The 19,556-nt window shown below is 29.8% G+C and overlaps 1 protein-coding gene across 3 annotated transcripts; it reads left to right on the top strand.

Moving 5' to 3' along the window:
- Window positions 1-12,801: 12,801 nt before the first annotated feature.
- LOC129988383 (zinc finger protein OZF-like) lies at window positions 12,802-18,999 on the top strand. Of its 3 annotated transcripts, none has more exons than XM_056096605.1 (2): window positions 12,802-12,863; window positions 17,267-18,999. In XM_056096605.1, the coding sequence occupies exon 2, from the start codon at window positions 17,337-17,339 to the stop codon at window positions 18,717-18,719; it is 1,383 nt and encodes a 460-aa protein (XP_055952580.1). In that variant the 5' UTR covers window positions 12,802-12,863; window positions 17,267-17,336; the 3' UTR covers window positions 18,720-18,999. The 3 variants fall into 3 exon arrangements, with proteins under 3 accessions (XP_055952580.1, XP_055952579.1, XP_055952578.1); XM_056096604.1 differs by lacking the exon at window positions 12,802-12,863 and adding an exon at window positions 12,870-13,102; XM_056096603.1 differs by lacking the exon at window positions 12,802-12,863 and adding an exon at window positions 12,870-13,127.
- Window positions 19,000-19,556: the final 557 nt, after the last annotated feature.

The raw sequence follows: 19,556 nt of genomic DNA, 5'->3' as shown, positions 1-19,556 counted from the left end.
AGGCCTGGAAAATCCTTCGTTGTTTTTATCTTTTAATGATATTTGAAAACTTGAAAGAGTAGCGTTAATCCTTTCTCCAAATGCACTTTTTAAAATGATCTTTCCTTTTTCTTTTTGTTCACTTGACACATATTTAGAATTTAAAACTGGTATCATAGCACCTGAGTCAACTAGGGTTTTCAGTTCTCTATTGTCCACACAAATATCAACGTATTGTAAAGGGTTGATATTTAAGCTTTTTTCACCATTAATTAATTCCGACTGAATTTCCGCGGTTAAAATGTCTTCCCGTTTTTTTTTCTGCCGCAGATTCTCTCAACTGCGAATTTTTATGTCTATTTGGACAGTCTAGCAAAATCAGACAATCCACAAACGTAACAGTCTCTTGTTACTTTTCTTGAATTTGTAGTTTCGTTTTTATGAAAGTTTTTGTTTCTGAATTCTCGTTGATGCGGGGGTACATATTTCCGTTCCGAAAAATGTCTCTCTTCTCTTTCGTCGTAGGTTTGATGTTTAGAAAAGTTATTCTCTTGATATAGTTCTTTCTTTTTCCTCATATTGTTTGATCGTACATTTTCATAATCATCTAATTTGCTTGCAGTTTCGTTTGGATTCGTGAATTGTGACCAAACATCAATAAAATGTTCTTTAATATCCGTAGGTACTTTTCGCTTTATCTGTTCTGTTATGATTAAACCCGACAAACTTTCAAAAGTAGTTATTTCCAATCCTTGAATCCATTGCTCAAAATAATTTTTAAGTTCGTAAGTAAAATCGCACCAGGTAGTCTCCGGTCTTTTAAAATGAGTCATAAACTTCTGCCTGAATTTTTCCGGGGTGAGTTTAAATCGTTTCACTAATAAACTCTTGATGTGGTCATAGTCCTTAACTTTCTCGATTGGCTCTCGAGCGATGAGTTGGGTTATATCCGTTGGCAATAATCCTAATAGATGCGACACTTAATCTTCTCGTTTTATTTGAGCCCACTCGGCTTGTCTCTCGAACAACAGCAAATATAAACTGATATCACTGTTCTTTTCATCGAATTTTTGCATCACGTGCCTGAGTTCTATCTTGGGAGTTGGTAATTCGACATCCACGGGTACACTGGAATATTGCAGCTTCAGTTTCTCAAGTTCGAATTCTCGTTCTTCTTGTGCCTTTTTCTCCTGCAATCCCCACTTTTCTTTAATTTTTCTTTCTTCGAATTCTCGTTCTTCTTGCTTTCGTTTTTGATCTTCTCGCTCTTTTCTATCCTCTATGATAACTATCATTTGTTTCTTCACAAACTCTTCCTCGTAATTTTTACTTTCAGTAATTAATTTTTTTAAGTCCACAATTTTCATCTCTAATGAAACAGTTTCACCCAGCTCTTCCGCCAACAACTTCAAATCTTCCTTTTTCGCACTGCCTAGGAAGGCCATATCGATACCGAAAGCACACCTTTATCGAATAAAGTTCGATTTCAAGTTCGTCAAAAATAGCACTCGATTCTCAATCTGGTCGACTGCGCCAAATGTAGTGGCTGGTTCGTGAGTGCTTTGAAAAAATAGGCAAATAGGAAACTTAACAAATTTATTGCAGATTCGTTCGAGTTACTCTGCTCAGTAACTTCTTCTCCACCAAGAGCAAACACTCGAATGGCATCACTCTTTTAATTACACCCGCGCTAGTTGCCTAGCGCCATCTATGAACGTTTATTTCCAAACGCTTCAAAATCCAATCACTACAATGAGCTGGCACCTTTGCTTCGTCGAAAAATGTGTTAAAGTTTGTTTTTAAATTTTGGATTTCAGTTTCAATTTTAGTGACTAAATTGAAAGCCGAGTCAAGAACAATTGTTTCTGCTTGAAATAGTTTATTTATAGTGTTAACTTTGGAAAATATTGCAAACAATACAATTAAACATAAAATAAATCACATTTCTTGCACCTAATAAACTTTTAACTTCGGATACCGCTGTATTATTGTTACTTACATCATTTAAATATCAATAAATTATTCTAGGGAATTACATGTTTGTTCAAATTGCGTATACACTCTTTTCACCTATTCTATTTTGTCTTCCCAACGAGTGTCACATAATGGTTTAAGAGTAATGCTTAAATGCTTTGCAGAATTTTCCATAGTTTTCCCATCGCAGAAAACAAGCAATATAAACGTTGCAATATTCCAAAAAGTATTTTTACTACATATACTGCTGGAAGATGCATCACAAATTAATAAATTAAAGGTATGTGATAGGCAAGAAACATAATTTGCATGCAGATTTAGAGGAATTATTCTAGATTGCACTCCTTTATATTTCTCTTTCATACAACTACGGTTGTCATATGCTTTTCCTCTACAATTCATAATATCAAAATCAAGGTCAGTAAATCTTTTCAATGGAGCTTTTGCTATTCCTTCTCCAGTCATATCAGTTACTTAAATAAACCCTATAAATGACTCGTTTATAGTTAACCTTTTCTCTTCAAATTTTACATACCTAATAATTATTGAAGTTTGTTCCTTATCGGGAATATCAGGAATACAATCCTTTTGAATATTATGTTACATGAATGCTTTTATATCATGTTTAATTTTGTTAAGGACTTCTTTTCCTAATGCAGAGATAATTTTTTCTTCTGAACTATGTACTAAATTATGTACAATTCTCTTTATCGAATTTATTATTTCGTTTATACGATCCGTTAGCACAGGGTCGTATTTACTTAATAATTCGATCAAACATAAAAAATTTCCATTATTAGGCTATCCTTTTATTTCGCGATTTCCTCGAAGTGGAAGATTAGAAAAATAGAACCATTTAACTTGATTTGTTTTACCAATAGTTGAACGTAAATTTAGCAATTTTAGTAATTCTTCCCACGCAATAAACTAATTAATGTGACAACTAGAACGCTCATGATCTTCCATAACAGTTGACAGCTTTCTCCAGTTATTATAGCCACCTATAAATCGTGTAGTTTGGTCATCTCTTCTTCTTTTGGAAATATATAACAAACAAAGTATATAACAAAAACAAAACACGGAGTCTTGCACTTTTAAATAAAACCATTGCGAAGTTGGGTTTCACCATTTGGCATTTTTTTAAAGTAGTACGTAGTGGAAAATTATCTACCTTCAGCATTTTTAGCAAAAAATCCCTTGTGTTATCCAGGTCTGCTTTAATACAAAACATTCTAAATTTATCAGTTATAATAACTTGGCCATAAACCAGGATCATTTATACTCCCTTGGTCGTATTTGTTATTGTCATTTTGTTATCGTCATTATTTTCTGATTCGGTCATATTTGTATAAACACACGGTTTTTCAAAAAATTTCACCGTTTCAACATTTTTATTGCTAGACTATGTACTTTGCGCGGAACTTTCTTCCGCAGTTGAAGTTTAAATTGCAATTTTTGAAATTGAAGCAATTTATTTGCCAGAATTACTTCGAAGCCAAGAAAAGTAATCTACTTATGACTTCTTGAAGTTTAGCTTTTCTTCTTTTTTCTTTTCTGATAAATTTCTTTCTTGATAACCAGAGGTTGGTGTGGACATGATATCGAACAGAATTAAGCAGTTTATAGAATGAGCTATCAAATTATTATATGCTATACTATAAGCTATTACCTAGTAGGCGAGGTAAGTGATTGTTGTTGTTGCTTCTTATGGCACTTGCCATGGACATGCCCGCTGTTCGAAGACAGCCGATTTAAGCCTCAGGGGAGCGCCTCTTGTTTCTATACTAGCGCCATCTAGGGACAAGAGGACGACTTAGCTACACACACGTCACAACCGTTTTTTTTTCATTCATTAATTCACAGATCGTAATTTAGACCTGAATCAGAGAACGATCATCCCTGATCCAGTACCCCTAGTGGTAATACTCTCGACTTGGAGGACTTTGTGACCACGACAGATTTAACGCGCGTCAGCCACCAAGCACGCGGGTAATCTTCGGCCGGCGGGATTCGAACTCGCAACCTAAGGGACGCGAATCCGACGCTCTACCAACCAGGCTATCCCGGTCTTAAAATAAACGCACACATATGTCAGAAGTGGGGTGGTCAGAAGTGATTGTAAATCTATTTGCCTTATATTAACAATATTTTGCACACTTACACAAGACTACAATATATACTATGAACTTAGTATATATCCAAATCCGCCGACTGCTACATTTAAACTTCTTCCTTAATTATTTTCATTCCGGTTGTGGCTGGTGAAGCAGTAATGCAATGTGCATTGCTAGGAGTTGAACGTTTAATTTATCTTCGTTTTACTTTTTATTTGAGCAACTTAATATAAACATACATAATAGAAGCACGCATGAAACATATTACATTAGATGTAGAAAAAAGTATATAGCTGATGATTTACAAGTCCATTTGAATCTAGCCTCAGCCTCGACTTCTGGGCGCTAGCGGCGGCCAGAAGTCGCGTCGTTCTGTCTTAACATGTCTGAAGGGGATTTCTTTATTTATAAATCAATTTCATTTTCACCCCCCGCCTTTTATAGGAATCACTGTGATCATTGCCTAATAACGGCGTCAGTCGAAGCTCAGCCAGCCACGTTAAAACAAATTTGTATACTTTCAGTACGCGTAAATGCTATTATTGTTCAGAACACTATATTAATTCTTAATCACGGCGGGCCCCCCTCAGTCGCGGGTCCCGGGTGCATAGCACCCGCTGCACCCTCCAGATGGCTGACCCTGGCAATGACCAGTCGTAAAGATAAATCAAACTGACTTCTACTACAATTACCGTGACCGTAAGACATTAATGACTGTTTATTGAAATTGGATAATATATAGTTGTCTTTTATTAAATACTAGTTGGTATTCGGGCGCTGCTGCTACAAAAGAAATATTTTTGGGAATATCGTTCAAAATTTGAAATAGCTGTCGTGTTTAATTAGGAATGATAGAATGAATGATACTTATTTTCTTGTCGACAATGAATATATTCAAGGAAATTGAATGATGTATAAAAGAGAAGCAGAAATAATATTTATTATATATATTTTTATTTTTTTTACATTATTATTCAAATATACTATAAAGTAGACAATAATTTTGTTTTTTCGTCTTCAGCAAACTCAAATAAATTTCGTGGCTGTCCAACTCGTGAGCCTCCAACATACAACTGGCCTTGTGAAAAACATGGATTTTTCTAGCTTCAAGCAATAAGTTGGCAAAGTTTTGTCACCATCGGAAAAACAGTATGGCTGCGCATAAAATACAAACGAACAAAAAATTCATTTTTATTCATTAGATTTGTGGCATGCGACCAGTATGTAAGCTATTAAACTCCATAAAATCTGCATACAATGTTAATTTATCTAGGAGACGTGCTTCCTTGTCCACCAAAATGCTGTTTTCTCTTTGCTCCAAGCGAATTTTCTTTAATTAATTGGATATGGAAATATTAACTGAAAAACTGCTCGTACTTTATTGAGCTGCTGGAATTTTAACCTTCCCCACCTTTCTCAGGGCCTCATTTTTTGTAATTTAAATTGTATAACAAGCTGTAGTATTAACTAAAAATCAATTCCCTAATAAAATGCTTGCTCAAACATATTTCGGTATCCAATTTGTTTATATTTACACTCCAAATGACTATCATACTCTCCTTGTTGTGGAGAACACGTCAGTCTTATTTTTAGGCAAAGGCAGTTTTTAACAAACAAACAAAAAAAAAAAAAAACTTTAAAAATCCTAAGTTATAATTGAATCTTCTAAATTTCGTCTTTCGAATTTCAGGAAGAAAAATTTGTCTGAAAATGATGGCAAGGAATAAAGCCGTGACTTAAAAACAATTTTTGCCAATTTACTTAATTTATAAGAAAAATGCAAAGCGACTAAAGGGCTTCAATATTTCCAAATCGCTATTTGCCACGTATCTAAGCAAAAACATGTCCTCTGTTTTTAACTTAATTTTTTATTTTACTTGCACATTTAAGAATTCAGTTTTAGTTTAGATGTTTTTTCTCTATATAAAGAAAATGACTGAAATTTTAAAATTGCTCTATATTATAATAAAGGCTTGCGTCTGTATTAATCTGTATTTTGTATAGCCAAAATAATTTTGTTTCCTTTTTTTTCTATTTAAAATGCTGAAAAGTAATTTCTTAGGCTTATAAACAGTATTTTGACTTTAATGTAACTGGCAATGAGTTTTGTTGTGCAGAAATCCTGGCCTGAAAGTGTCCAAAAATTATTCTATGGCTAAAAACTGCATATCTTCTTATAGAGGAGATTTCACCTTTAATCTGATAAAAATTTCAAAAAATCTTATCTAGAATTACCATAATTAATGGTATTTTTTTCTTTCATTTACTGAGTAAATGAGCTTCATAGGAATTAGATAAGCTTTAATTCATTATTTCTAATTATATTAGACTTTATATACAAATTTTAGTTTTTATATTTTATTCAAGAACATTCAAGGTAAATATTGTATTTTTTTTGTATTTTCTTTATCTTGTTAAATCACAAGTTTTTAAATCTATTTTGAACTATCTTTTTCTCTCATTATTTATTATAACCGCAAATGAGTTACTGCTGTAGCGTCTGGGGTGAACTAAACTGTATAAAATATTATTCCAAAAAAGGCACGGTGTGTATGCGTTGTAGAGTATACGAACAGGAAGCTATTGGCGGAGAAAAAGATGTTATTTGTAAATATCTAAATGTAAAACTTAAATCCATCATTGTCACTAACCATGGTGTTAAAAAGCATCATACGAAGTGTATCTAAGAGAGGTGGATTTCATATATAATAGGATTCCATATTAGCACAAAATTCCGAATAACATTGTTACGATATCTTCACGATATTGACTGGCATTTAGAATGTCGAATAACATCGTGGAGATCAATCTTATACGGACAATATCTTATACTAATAGAGTTGATTTTTTTGATTCCAAAAGTAGAATTTAGTAGTGCTAAATCTTACTTAAAGTATGAGTGCTTGAATGCTAACCATGTATATGCAGCCACACTTCAATTTGAACAAGAAGTAATAAGAATAATCTGAACGTTTTATCTGAAAACTTTGTTTCAAATCAGCTCTGGTACCTTAATTTTGTCAACGCGCGTTCGATACAATACAATTTAACCTCAGTAGCGCTACAATATTGTAAAATATTTTAGATAATATTTGACTGTAACAGTGTGTATTGAACAGCGTGGAAACCCTTACGCCATATTAATCCTGAAGGACATAAAAAAATCCATCCTCGTCAAACTAAGAACTTATGATGAAATAATTTCACATAGATTCTTCCATTTCTTGAAACCCATTTCTAAGATAGCAGCTGCCTTGATTTTTTTAAATATTAATTCTGAATGCTTCTTGGTCTTTTAGCATAATCAATGTCAAAGTATTCTTGACATAAAACGCATTCAACTTTGTATATCGATCATGCCTGTATGACATGACACACTAAATAAAAGAGTGTGTGTTCTTATAGGCTATTTAAAATGAACGTAAAAAGTTACTTTAAATTGTTTGATCAAAGACACTTTGCAGGAAATTAGAATAATTAATAAAAAATATTATATTTTTCCAAAAGTCGATCTTTTTAGCGTAGTTACCTACATAACAGAATTTCAAAAAAGGATTGTAGCAATGAGTAGGAAAGAATTCAGATGTCTTAGACGAATAAGCTCCAGGGAACGAACAAAAATTTACAATTATTCGGACACGAACAATATAGAATGCATAAAAGATACAATGTTGTTACTGTTTTTTAAGGAAGCAGAAGAAATTTTTTTTGTAAAATGTGTACAAATTTATTCTTTCAGACAATATTTAGTAAAATATGAAAAATGAATTTTCAAACCTTAGATTTCTCATGTACTTAATTATATGTATATATAAACAAAAACCAATGCATTTTATTTAAAAATAATTTTATCTTGAATAATGACATGTATATATAAACAAAAACCAATGTATTTTATTCAAAAATAATTGGATCTTGAATTTCGACTCCCCCTTTTTCATTTTAGATACGTGTTCTTATCATTAAGTACTTTTCCCCCTCTGAGCTATTGCAAGCGAATGCCTAAACTCCGCCCCCCCCCCAAAAAAAATAGGTATTTTTTTCTTCTGAATTGGTTTTTTCTTAAAGTATTATATCTGGAAATTCTAAGAACAACTATTTTAATCATCGTTTTATGAAGACACTTTTATCCAAAGTCTATCAAAATTTTAAATGAACTTGGTATTGTATAACTCTTGTCAAGAAGAAGAAGAATGAAAAAATGAGTAAGAAGCAAACACTATTTTTCCCGGTTGAATAGTTATATTACTGAATGTAGAATGTAAAAAAAAAATTAGATACTAATTTAATTTACAAGTTAGTGCACGCTTGCAGAAGATGTTTTAGTATCGCTTAAAAGCTACCCTATCGTATATGTATATACATCCTTAATCGTCAATTGCAGTCACTAATATTTCAATAGTGAAATAATTAGAGTTTAATAAATTAGATTCCAAAAAACAGTTATATTATAGTTAAATAAATCTAATTTACAATTATAAAATTTATTCACTCGAGTGATTTATAGTGCATTCACATAATTTAGTTGCAGCAAATCAACTCTTCTTAATATGCATATTGCAATACGACTGCAAACAATAGTTACCTATGTTTTATTAAATCTTCTTTAACCATTATCAGATTTTAAGCAAAAAATTATCAGTATAAAGTAAGCATAATGGAATATAAAAGCTTATAAATTCATTGCCGTGAATAAAATGATATTTTTTTCCCAACTATTCAGAGAATTTTAAATCAGGGAAAACAATTTTACCACCAAATTTATGCATAATGTAAATGCCTCAATTTTCCTAATAATTTTATCAACTGTTCATCGAAATAGGGGATGAAAATAAAAACTTAGCTCTTCGTAAATCACAATGATATCTTAGCAGAAAGACAAAGAGCAGTCGGCAAAAATGTGATTTTTTATTCATTTGTCATCTTCTTGATTTTTCTTCCAAATATAGTTCCAAATATAAGCTGAATGAACGACATTTCAATCAAGAGTCTGAAAATATGCAAGCATCGTCAACATCCATCGTGTGCTGCGTTCTTAGTCGACCGATCAAAATTATCAGCAAAATGGGACATATTATTAGCCTGTCATCTTGTCTATTATATTGTTAAAAGTGGTGTAATTTATCAACTGAATAAACGACATTTGAATCAGATATTTGAAATTTTGTTGACTTCACGATGTCGACATCAATGGCTAAATCTACTGATCGAAAATTATCTGTAAAATGTGATATGCCATTGATTTGTCAATCTATCGTTATTTCGTCAAATGTAGTCTTTCTGCCGACTTAAAAAGTTATTTGTATATTTCGATGCCTTACAATATATTAACGTCAAAATGATTTTTAAATTATTATATTCGTTAATGTCTGTCTGTCCATAACCGTTTCGAAGTAATGAAGACATTTGACGACGAAACTCTCAATCTCTCGCCGACAGTGAGGGGAGAGGTGCATTTACCAACATGAGTACAATTGTCCCCCTACTAATACCGCTTTTAATTTTAGTTCCAAATTTATGTGCATATGATTTTAATAATTTACATAATATAATTTTGTATTTCCTGCATTTTTTTTCAATGAATTTGCATTTTCCCATATTGTACAATATTGGAATTTAATACTGATAAAACAAAAGTCATATAGTTTAACATTAATTCAATATTTTACAACATTATTATACACTAGCTATCTTTGGTGACCAACTGGTTTATCAAGATTAATTCTAACTAAAATGTTCAATGAAATATTTTATGTTACTTGATCTCTTAATAGGGATGATGAATATTTACGAGCGGTTATTACGTAACCAATATCAAAAAAATCACAAATACCAGTGATCACTACTTTTCAAAGAGGGGTGTGATTCAAATCCTTGATACGATCTTACTGGTGATATTTCGATTACAGGTTTTGGATCACGATAGAATGTAACAATCGATACGATATCACTGAAATTCGCCAGAGCGGTGATTTCACTGGAAAGTAACAATCGATACGATATCACTGAAATTCGCCGGAGCGGTGATTTCCCTGGAAAGTAACAATCGATACGATCTGTCCAACGGAAGCTCTCGAACAAAACAGAAAAGGAGAAATCTGTGAATGGATTGAAAAGTGAACGGACCGGTTATTCTCGGAATTATCGAATCATTGAATTGCATATCACTGAAATTTATCGGAGCGGTGTTTTCACTGTAAAGTGTGAAGTCGCCGCTCCACTTCATGAGAGTAAGCTTGACTTTCCGATATATTCTCATTTGATTATGCACTATTCCATACAAATTCTTTTTAATTGCTTGTGACTTGACTTTGGATATATTTCGTTTACTGCTGGCGCCATCTATTGGTTGAATATAGAATTAAAGAAAACAATTTAAAGAAATGATATATATATTTAATTCAAACTTTTCAGGAAATGGTTTAGTCCAACAAAGAAATTAAATAAATAGTTTTGAAAAAAAATCAAATTTAAGAAGTAAGCTGAAATCGATAAATTAATTCAATCACACGTTACTTAAATTAGTAAATTAAGTATTAATTACAATTTATAAATTTTAAATTTAATATTAAGCAATAGTTTTTAATTAATAATATAATTGAAATAACAGATATTTGGAACAAATATTTAAAAATAACAATAGCAAAATTATTTGTTATTCAAAAAATTGTGGATTTTGCATCTCCATCTCTTAATATCCTCTTCAATTAAATAATTTTAAGCTTCAAGTTTTGGTAGTCATATAACTCATACTATTATAGTAGCCTTACACCCCTCTATTCGTTGCACCATGTATCTCTTTGATTTACCAAAAGCTCCCGTAAAATATGAAAAGCGGAAGTGATTAAACTTCACTTAATATAAAAACAATTTTACTCAAACCAAGCATATTTTTTGGAAACATGAGTACAGGAAACATAATTGTTTGGCATTGAAGTGCGCTACAGAACAATTTTCAGAATTTATGCAATATTTAAAAGAATTATTCTACAAATATTTCATCATAAAATTTAGTTTTTAGTTTAGCTTTTAAATAGATTTAAGTGACGTAAATAATAATATCTTATTTTGTTTCGATCAAAAAATATATTTAAAAAAAGTAAATATTTTATACAATCCTTTGTTCTTAAGGAATAATATTCTGCAAAATATTCTTGATACTACCGTATTTAAATAAATAAAAAAAGTTTCTATCTTTTGCCATCAAATTTAATGAAATTATAAAGTTTTCAAAATTACAATTTTAAAACAATCAACATTTTTATAATTTTAGGCAATCTGTTTTGGAAAAATTCTGGGTGCTGATTGCTGTATTTTTTTTGAGTCGGTCGATGTAATGGTCTAAAATATCACGTTTATATAAGAAAATGATATTGAAAATTTCATAATTCGATCAGTTTAGTGGATCTTTCACTTTGAAACTATTCGGTTTTGGCATCCGGTTCGCTGGGAAAATTTATTATGTTTAATTTTCTTTAAAGCGTGTACAGATAACTTCATATATCTGTTTCCGCTAAATTATCAGTTTTTATAGCCGCATTATTTTTATTATTGTGTGTATTGCTGTATTTATTATGTTCATGAGCCTTTCTAATGAACATCAGTCCCATGACATCACTGCGCTATTAAAATCTGAAGTATTTGGTTCATCTACATTCTCGTTCACGATATAGTAACTTCATTTTTCTTGTACAGCTCATAAACTGTACAAATACTAAACAGAATCCTTGTTCTTCAGTTTTCAACAATGGAAAAAATTGTGCTATCAGATAGCTGATGAAACAATGAAAACGATTTCAACTTCAGGGAACAATGTGATCTACCTTTGGAAATCGGTCGAATAAATATTTTTAAAAAAATTACTAATATTATTAAATTTGTATCATTAGAAAACCACACACACACACACACACACACACACACACACATATATAAAGATGTTTGATCAAATCGGTGGAAAATTTATTTTTATGCTATATTATTTTCCGAAATTATAGAGTGAAAATTTCTAATTGCAGCTTAATTTTTAATTATTTACAGTTCTAATTAAATTTTTTTTTTAAAAAAGTCTTTCTAGGTGTACATTCCCGCCCTCCAACGTATATGTGCTAAATTCGTTCACTATACGTCAAACGATCTGGGCTATAGAGGATCAAACACTACGCACACACACATTCATCTTTTTAGTATATATTATTGTTTTTGGTAATTTTACAATATAATGTACTATTTGGAATTGTAGACTAACTGCTTTTATTGTTCAGCAGAAACGTTGTTAATTTTCCTTTTTCTATAATAATTTCGCCCAATGGTCTAGCAAGCATTCGAAATTTGTTCATGTACTATTGGTAAGAAACAATTTTTTTTTATTAACATCAATGTTAAGCGAACAAGATTCAGTTTTTTTCATATTAAGATTATTATTTTAAATTATAAAAACTATTTGAAAAATGAATGATATTATTTTAAATTGAGCAAAAATTATTTGAGTAAAAAAATACTACAAAAATTAATTAAAGAATAAAATGTTAAATAAAATTATTGATTTGAAATGAAACAGATTTCTTAAAAGTATTAAATCCTAAATTTTAGAAGAATATATAATATATATATTCATTAATTATGAAGTTGAATTCCTTACTTTCAAGTGCGGTATTCGTATTGAAATCCGTTCGCTTTCTGAAAGTGAGCCAATTTTAGAAAATTATCAGTATATTGTAGTAGCCAATGGGGCAACGCTTCTTTTTGGTATCTTGCTACACTTAACCGCATGAAGGAATTGCCTGCTAGCAAGTGGTAGGGTTACGTGTGTTGATGTTTTTGTTTTTATCTTGCATGCGGTTTTTATTCATCAATAGTGATTATTTATTCTGCTTATTTTGATTTATCAGCCACCTGATTTGGATTGTTTGTATGATTTATGCTTAATTGGAAGTGTATTATTTTACGTACAACTGGATTCTTTCAACAACAGTACTTAATTAACAACCTATAATTAGAAAAAATTGGGATAATGCAATGATCGAATAGCCAAGGTGATTTGCTGAGAATGAATTTGAAGTAATTTTTCTAATTATTAATTATTGATTGAAAAAAAACTACAACAAAAGTTGAAATAATAATTTAATGTAGAGCACGTATTGAAAACTAATGGAGCTAAAGATCATGTAGGTGTTTCGTAAATGAAAACGTTGTATCATGCTCTTAATGGAGGGGGAGGGTGATATTATAATGGATATAATTTTCTGGATGGTACAAATTAATTTTATTTACTTACATGTTGACTGCAGTGTCAATGTCAGATCTCAAATTTAGACTTTTTAAAAAAATCTAATGGTTATTTTTCTCATTTAAAATTAGCCACTTTCAAAAACTTCATTGACAATAATGCTATTAGAATGCATTGCTTTTAGTAATACTTTTCAAAATGTGTATTAAATAAACATTAATTCTGATTCGTTTTGTATCTTAATAATGTTTGATTTTATCAAAAAAGTTAATATAAATTAAGTAAAGAACTGTTGTAACATTATGAAATTTGTATGAAAGAATTTTTGCAAAATGATCTTTTAAATATTTTAGATAATTTCCATATTTTGAATAAATGCATCGTATCTTTAATCTAAAAAAATGATTATTTTATTTAAAGTATTTCTGTTGAGAATAATTGTAATGCAAGAACATTTTGATTTATTTATAGACAAAATTTTATAACAAATGTTAATTCTTTAAAAAATTTTTTTGTAATAAATTTAGTTTGTTCAAAATTTTAATGACATCTAAGAATGCTGACTTTAATATTTAGGATATTTAAAAGAATATTTGTGGCAATATTTAAAAAAATGACTATTAGCTCTTTCACTAGTCAATGAAAACTAAAGTTGACATTGTGATAGAACACTGTTATATATAATTGTTCATAGTAAAATAATCCTGCATGTTATCGTAAAGTATATAGAAGTTAATGATATATTTGGACTCTTATTTTTTAAAATTAATTTTGTGTTTATGATAGTGGTAAATGTAATGGATTCCTGTGCAATAAACTCGATTAACAGACTTCAAATTTACCTTTATAATTTGATTACTATGAAACAATGTTCATTGATAAAGCAATGGAATTTGTGGCTTCTTTTTTTAAGCTTTTTAATGCACAGTTACTAGCAGTGTTTTGTTGCTAGTATTGTATTAAATATTTTGACGTATTATATATTAATTTCAATAGCATTATCTTATTTTATACAATGTTTATACTAAATATCCTTATTTTATACAATTTGAAAGACATGTTTTTATGGGCAATTAGTTATTTAAATCAGGTGTTTTTAGCATTCTGGTTGATTTAGTTTACAAAGTAATGAGGCCTAAGATCCACAAACAAAAGCTGCAATTCATAGATGATATGCTGATATCTTTCTACAAATATAAGAAATACAAGATTTGTATAGTAATAAAAGAAAAATATATTTTCAGACATGTGCTTTCATATGTTCTAAATAGGCTTTTGTGTGCATGTGTGTGTGAATTAATTAAAATTTGCTTTGCTTTTTGAAATACATTACTTAAATTATATATTATTATTGTTGTTCATAAAGTTTGAACTTCTTTTTTTTTTTTAATTCATTTAAGATTCCTTTATATATTTGAAAATTAGAAAATAATCAGGTTTGAGTTAGATGATAGAATAATAATCCTATAATTTTAAAATATATTTTGGGATACTTTACTAAAATGCTGATTCATTGTTAAGTATTGAAAACTTTCTAAGTGCATTATTTCTTAAATGATTTTCTCTTTTGTTTGAAATCATGTATAAAGCTAATATTGCTTTGGAATTCATCTTCGAAGTTTCAAATAAGTGTTGTCAAAAATCTCAGTGAAATAGTTATTATCTATCAATGCATTGATATCATTCCATACATTCTTAGAAAATTGGTTTTACAAATGAGTATCATTATTATAGGTGGATTTGAATTACAAATATGTGTAATGATATCTCTGAATTTAATTTAAATCCTAATTAATTACCTGTTTTTTTTATCTTAAATTATTCTATATTACTTTATTTTAAAATGTTCTCTTATTTCCTGATTGTAATTTCAGTTTTTTATTTAATTATTTCTGACACATGCTCTAAAAAATTACTGACATTTTTGTTTCTCACATGCAATGCAAAGAGATAATAAATCTCTTTACATTGAATGTGCACACTTTCTTTTCAAAGATACTTAAGATTCTCTTTCCAAAGTTGGCATGTGGCAAGGAAATCCCTATTAGACTCTCTTAATAAGAATCGCTGAGTGAAAAACTTTTTGCACTTGTGTAGCGATATAAATGTATCATATTATTGCTTCTTATGAATAGATTATGCCTTCCTGTGGTAAAATAAACTGAAGTTTATTCTAGAAATGTCTTTTTTCAAACATGCATCTTCAAAATTGTATTACATACATACACACACATATATATATAGGTAAAAATATTTTAGTAGTTGACTGAGAAGAAGAGATTTTGAATTTAGCATGGCTGAGAAGAAAAGACTTTTGAATATTTGCTTCGATTTATTTCATTCCTGGCCACATTTTATGCACAAGAATCGATGATAAAACTTCTGTTCCGATTATATTGTGACATAAGAGCAAAAAAGATAGGACATTTTTCCTTTCAGAGATTTTACTGTGAGATTTTGATAAGGATTTCTTTGATGCATGTAGACTTAGGAAAGGGGATCTTAGGTATCTTTAAAAGAATGTTGTAAGCATAAGGGATTCTTATCCCTTCGCTCAGAGCATGAGAAAATGCTGAAGTCAGCAGTTTTTTAAAGCTTGTGTAGAATTAAATAAAAAATGGGAATTGGATCAGGAAATAAGAGAAATTTTAGAATGAAGTTTATATGGGCTAATTTCAAATAAAAGTCATAAAAATTAACCAAGATTTAATTTAGATTAAAAAATGTCATTACATCTATATGTATAATTTTAATTACTAAGGTAATAATCAAAATCATAATAATAATCATCAGTTTTAATAACATTTCTCAATTAAGAATTTTTATCTTCGTGAACTGATACACGGTTATAAAAGTCTGAGTGACATTGACTATTCAATTTAGTCTATAAAATTTTAAGGCATTTTTTTTAGGAAGCATATTATAAAAAATTTTAAGAATAGAACTGTAGATGAAAAATTAATTTTTTTTTGGGGGGGGGGGATACTAAAATATTTCTGAATTGTTTCATTTCTATCTAAGTTTAATGTAATTTCATTTTAATTTGTATATAATGATTCAGCATTTTTGACTGAAAATATTTCTATTTTTTATACACTGTTCATTATTTATACGTTATTTATTTAATTAATTCTTAAATTGAGAGTTTTTGTATGCATGGACGGCATATTAATTTAATTTTATATTTCTTAAAAAATGAATCTTCTGTAGTTTTGAACCTTGTTTATAAATTCCTGCAGTCATTTTTTATACAACTTTGTGAACTGACATATTCATTTAGGATTTACATTTACCCAATCAATACCAACTTCATTTGGGAACTTTAAATGTAATAATGTGTAAAATAATGTGAAAGAGTGATAAACAACATCTATTAAACTGTTGTCTATTTCGATGTAAATTCTATGCTGATTCTATTCAAAGAAAGATGCTTTGAGTATTAATTTTAATATTTAAGGCAGCTTTCTTTTCCGGAACATATTCCCATCTTTTGATTCTTAATCGCCAATTTGATATTCAGTTTAAAATATCTCCATACACATTTTTTATATACTGTTGAAATTTTGTACTTAGCTTAATTAATTGGTACATGGAGAATTTTTGTGTGCATGGACAGTATAATAATTTAAGTTTTATGCTTTTTAAAAAATTTATCTTCTATAGTTTTGAATCTTGTATATAAAATTCAACAATCATTTCTTTTTCACAATGCTGTTAATTGACATATTCATTTAGAATCTGTGTTTAAGGAATTAATACCAAAATCAACTCATTTGGACACTCTAAATATAATAATATGTAACAGAATGTTAAATCATGATGTATAAAAACTATTAAACTATTATATGTTTTGATGTCTGTTATGTTCTATTAAATGTCTATTTAAATCCCATGTTGATATTATTCATGATAAACTTATTTTAGTATTCAAAACATTGGTATTCAAACATTTTTTTTTTTTTTCTTTCAGGAATATATTCTCATCTTCTAAGTCTGAATTACCAGTTCAGTATGATTAGTATATAAAGGAGATTTTTATCATGGAAGAAATAATGGCTCACAATCAAAACCAAGAAAATAATGACATGGAAAGCAATCTGGAAGAAATAGAAGAAATATATTCCTTTTCAGACGAAAGCAACGAAACAGAAATTGATTCCAAAGAAACAGAAGAAATGCATCCTCTTTCAGATGAAAGCAACAGTGCGCTAACTAACCAAATAGGAACAGAAATAATAGACTCCGTTTCTGAAGAAGGCGAAAAAACGAAAAATAGTCCGGAAGAAACCCATCTCCTTTCAAAAGAAAACGCCAGTGTGCATAACAATTTTCCTGATGCAGAAGTAATATATCCCATGTTGAATGACACAGTTTTAGAAGACTTTAATGATGAAGCTGACAATAAATTTATATGTGATGTGTGTAATAAAACATTTTTGAACGTTGAGGACTTTGAACGGCATTATAATAAGCATACAAACGAAAAACCTTACAAGTGTGATTTGTGCTCAACAACCTTCTCTAGAAAGGAGAGCTTATATAGGCATAATCGTAATCATGCTAATAAAAGCCTTTTCCAGTGCTCGCTCTGTGATGCAGTATTCTGTTCAGAAGTTAAATTAAACTCGCATTATCGTAAGCATACCAACGGGAAACCACACTTTTGTGATGTGTGTGGCAAATCATTTAGTGTGCAAAGCAAGTTAAAAACACATTATCGTACTCATACAAATGAGAAACCTTTTAGTTGTGAAGTATGTGGCTCTGCATTTCCGAGGAAAGAGAGTTTAACCAGACATTATCTTACTCATAAAAAGAAAAACCAGTTTGTCTGTGAGGTTTGTGGTATGGGATTCTCTAGGAAAGATAGTTTCGCCAAACACTGTCGTACTCACCAAGATAAGATCATCTTCGAATGCGATGTGTGTAAGGTAACATTCTCGACAAAGAGCAATTTAATGTCACACTGTCGTCTCCATACAGACGAGAAACCTTTCATATGTGATGTTTGTAACAGAGCTTTCAGTCTGAAGAGTAAGCTAAGTAGCCATTATCGTACTCACACAAAAGAAAAACCTTATAATTGCGAAGTGTGTTCTAAGGCATTTTCTAGAAAGGAGAGTTTAACCAGGCATTTTGTGACTCATACCAATCAGAAGCTTTTTGAATGTGATGTCTGCGGCACGGCGTTCTCCAGAAAAGACAGTCTCACCGTGCATTATCGAGGTCACACAGACGAGAGACCTTACGTTTGTCAAGTATGTGGCAAAGGTTTTCGTCAGATTGATAAAATGAAGAGTCATTCTCGGATCCACACTAAAGAGAAACCTTTTGCTTGCGACAGTTGTGGTGCAACATTTTCTTTTAAAAGTAGTTTAACGAGGCATTATGATACCCATGCGAAGGATAATCCTCCTAAATAGAAAGACAAACAACTATTAGAATGCTTTTTAAATTAAATTATCATTGAACTCTTAACTAATATAAAAATATTTATATATAATTTAAGAGTTTTATCGTAAACAAGATCTGATTATTTTTGCATGTGGTTTGACATTTGGAACATTGCCTATGAAAAGACATAAGTTGTTAAACAGACTAATATAACTATTTTATATTTAAGTTTATATTCATATACAATTTTATTATTATGTTACTGTATTAACATCAGTTTTTTTTCCTTGTTGAAGGTAGATATTTAAATTTCGCGTCTGATCTTTTTTTTTTTTTTTTAATAATGATTTATTTTAGCATGTAAACATTTTTTAATTCGTTTTAATAATAAATCTTTTTAAAATATTTGTTTTTTATGGAATTTATCACAAAAAAAAAATGTATGATGATTTTATTGGAATTGGAATTTCTATAGAATTGCAATATAATGTTAAAATAGATGTGATTGAAAAGCACTTCCGAAAGTCAATATTTTAACTATATTTTGTAGCAGCAGATAATAATTTTATTAAAAATATAATTAATGTTATTTAGCATTCAAAATGTGTTTAACACTTTCAACGCTATCGACGAGATATCTCGTCGGTAGCGTTGAAAGTGTTAAATACGAATTATTACACTACCACAATAAGGAAGAAGATATAAAATCGCCTTTAAAAATATAAAATGATTTTATATATTTAAAAAGAAAGGTTCACAACCTCCAAAAGTTAAGACACAAAAGTTTTTCAGTATATTATTAAAAAGTTCAGATAAATTCTAGCTTGATATGATCAGTTATTGCTCTTTATTAGAATGAATCAATC

Source organism: Argiope bruennichi, chromosome 10 (assembly GCF_947563725.1).
Source record: "Argiope bruennichi chromosome 10, qqArgBrue1.1, whole genome shotgun sequence".
Classification (NCBI taxonomy): domain Eukaryota; kingdom Metazoa; phylum Arthropoda; class Arachnida; order Araneae; family Araneidae; genus Argiope; species Argiope bruennichi.
Note: the sequence above shows the minus strand (reverse complement) of the source record. Positions and strands in the feature narration are given on the sequence as shown.

Coding starts and splice junctions, on each gene's coding strand:
- LOC129988383 (XM_056096605.1), top strand. CDS start 17,337: ATGGAAGAAATAATGGCTCACAATCAAAACCAAGAAAATAATGACATG.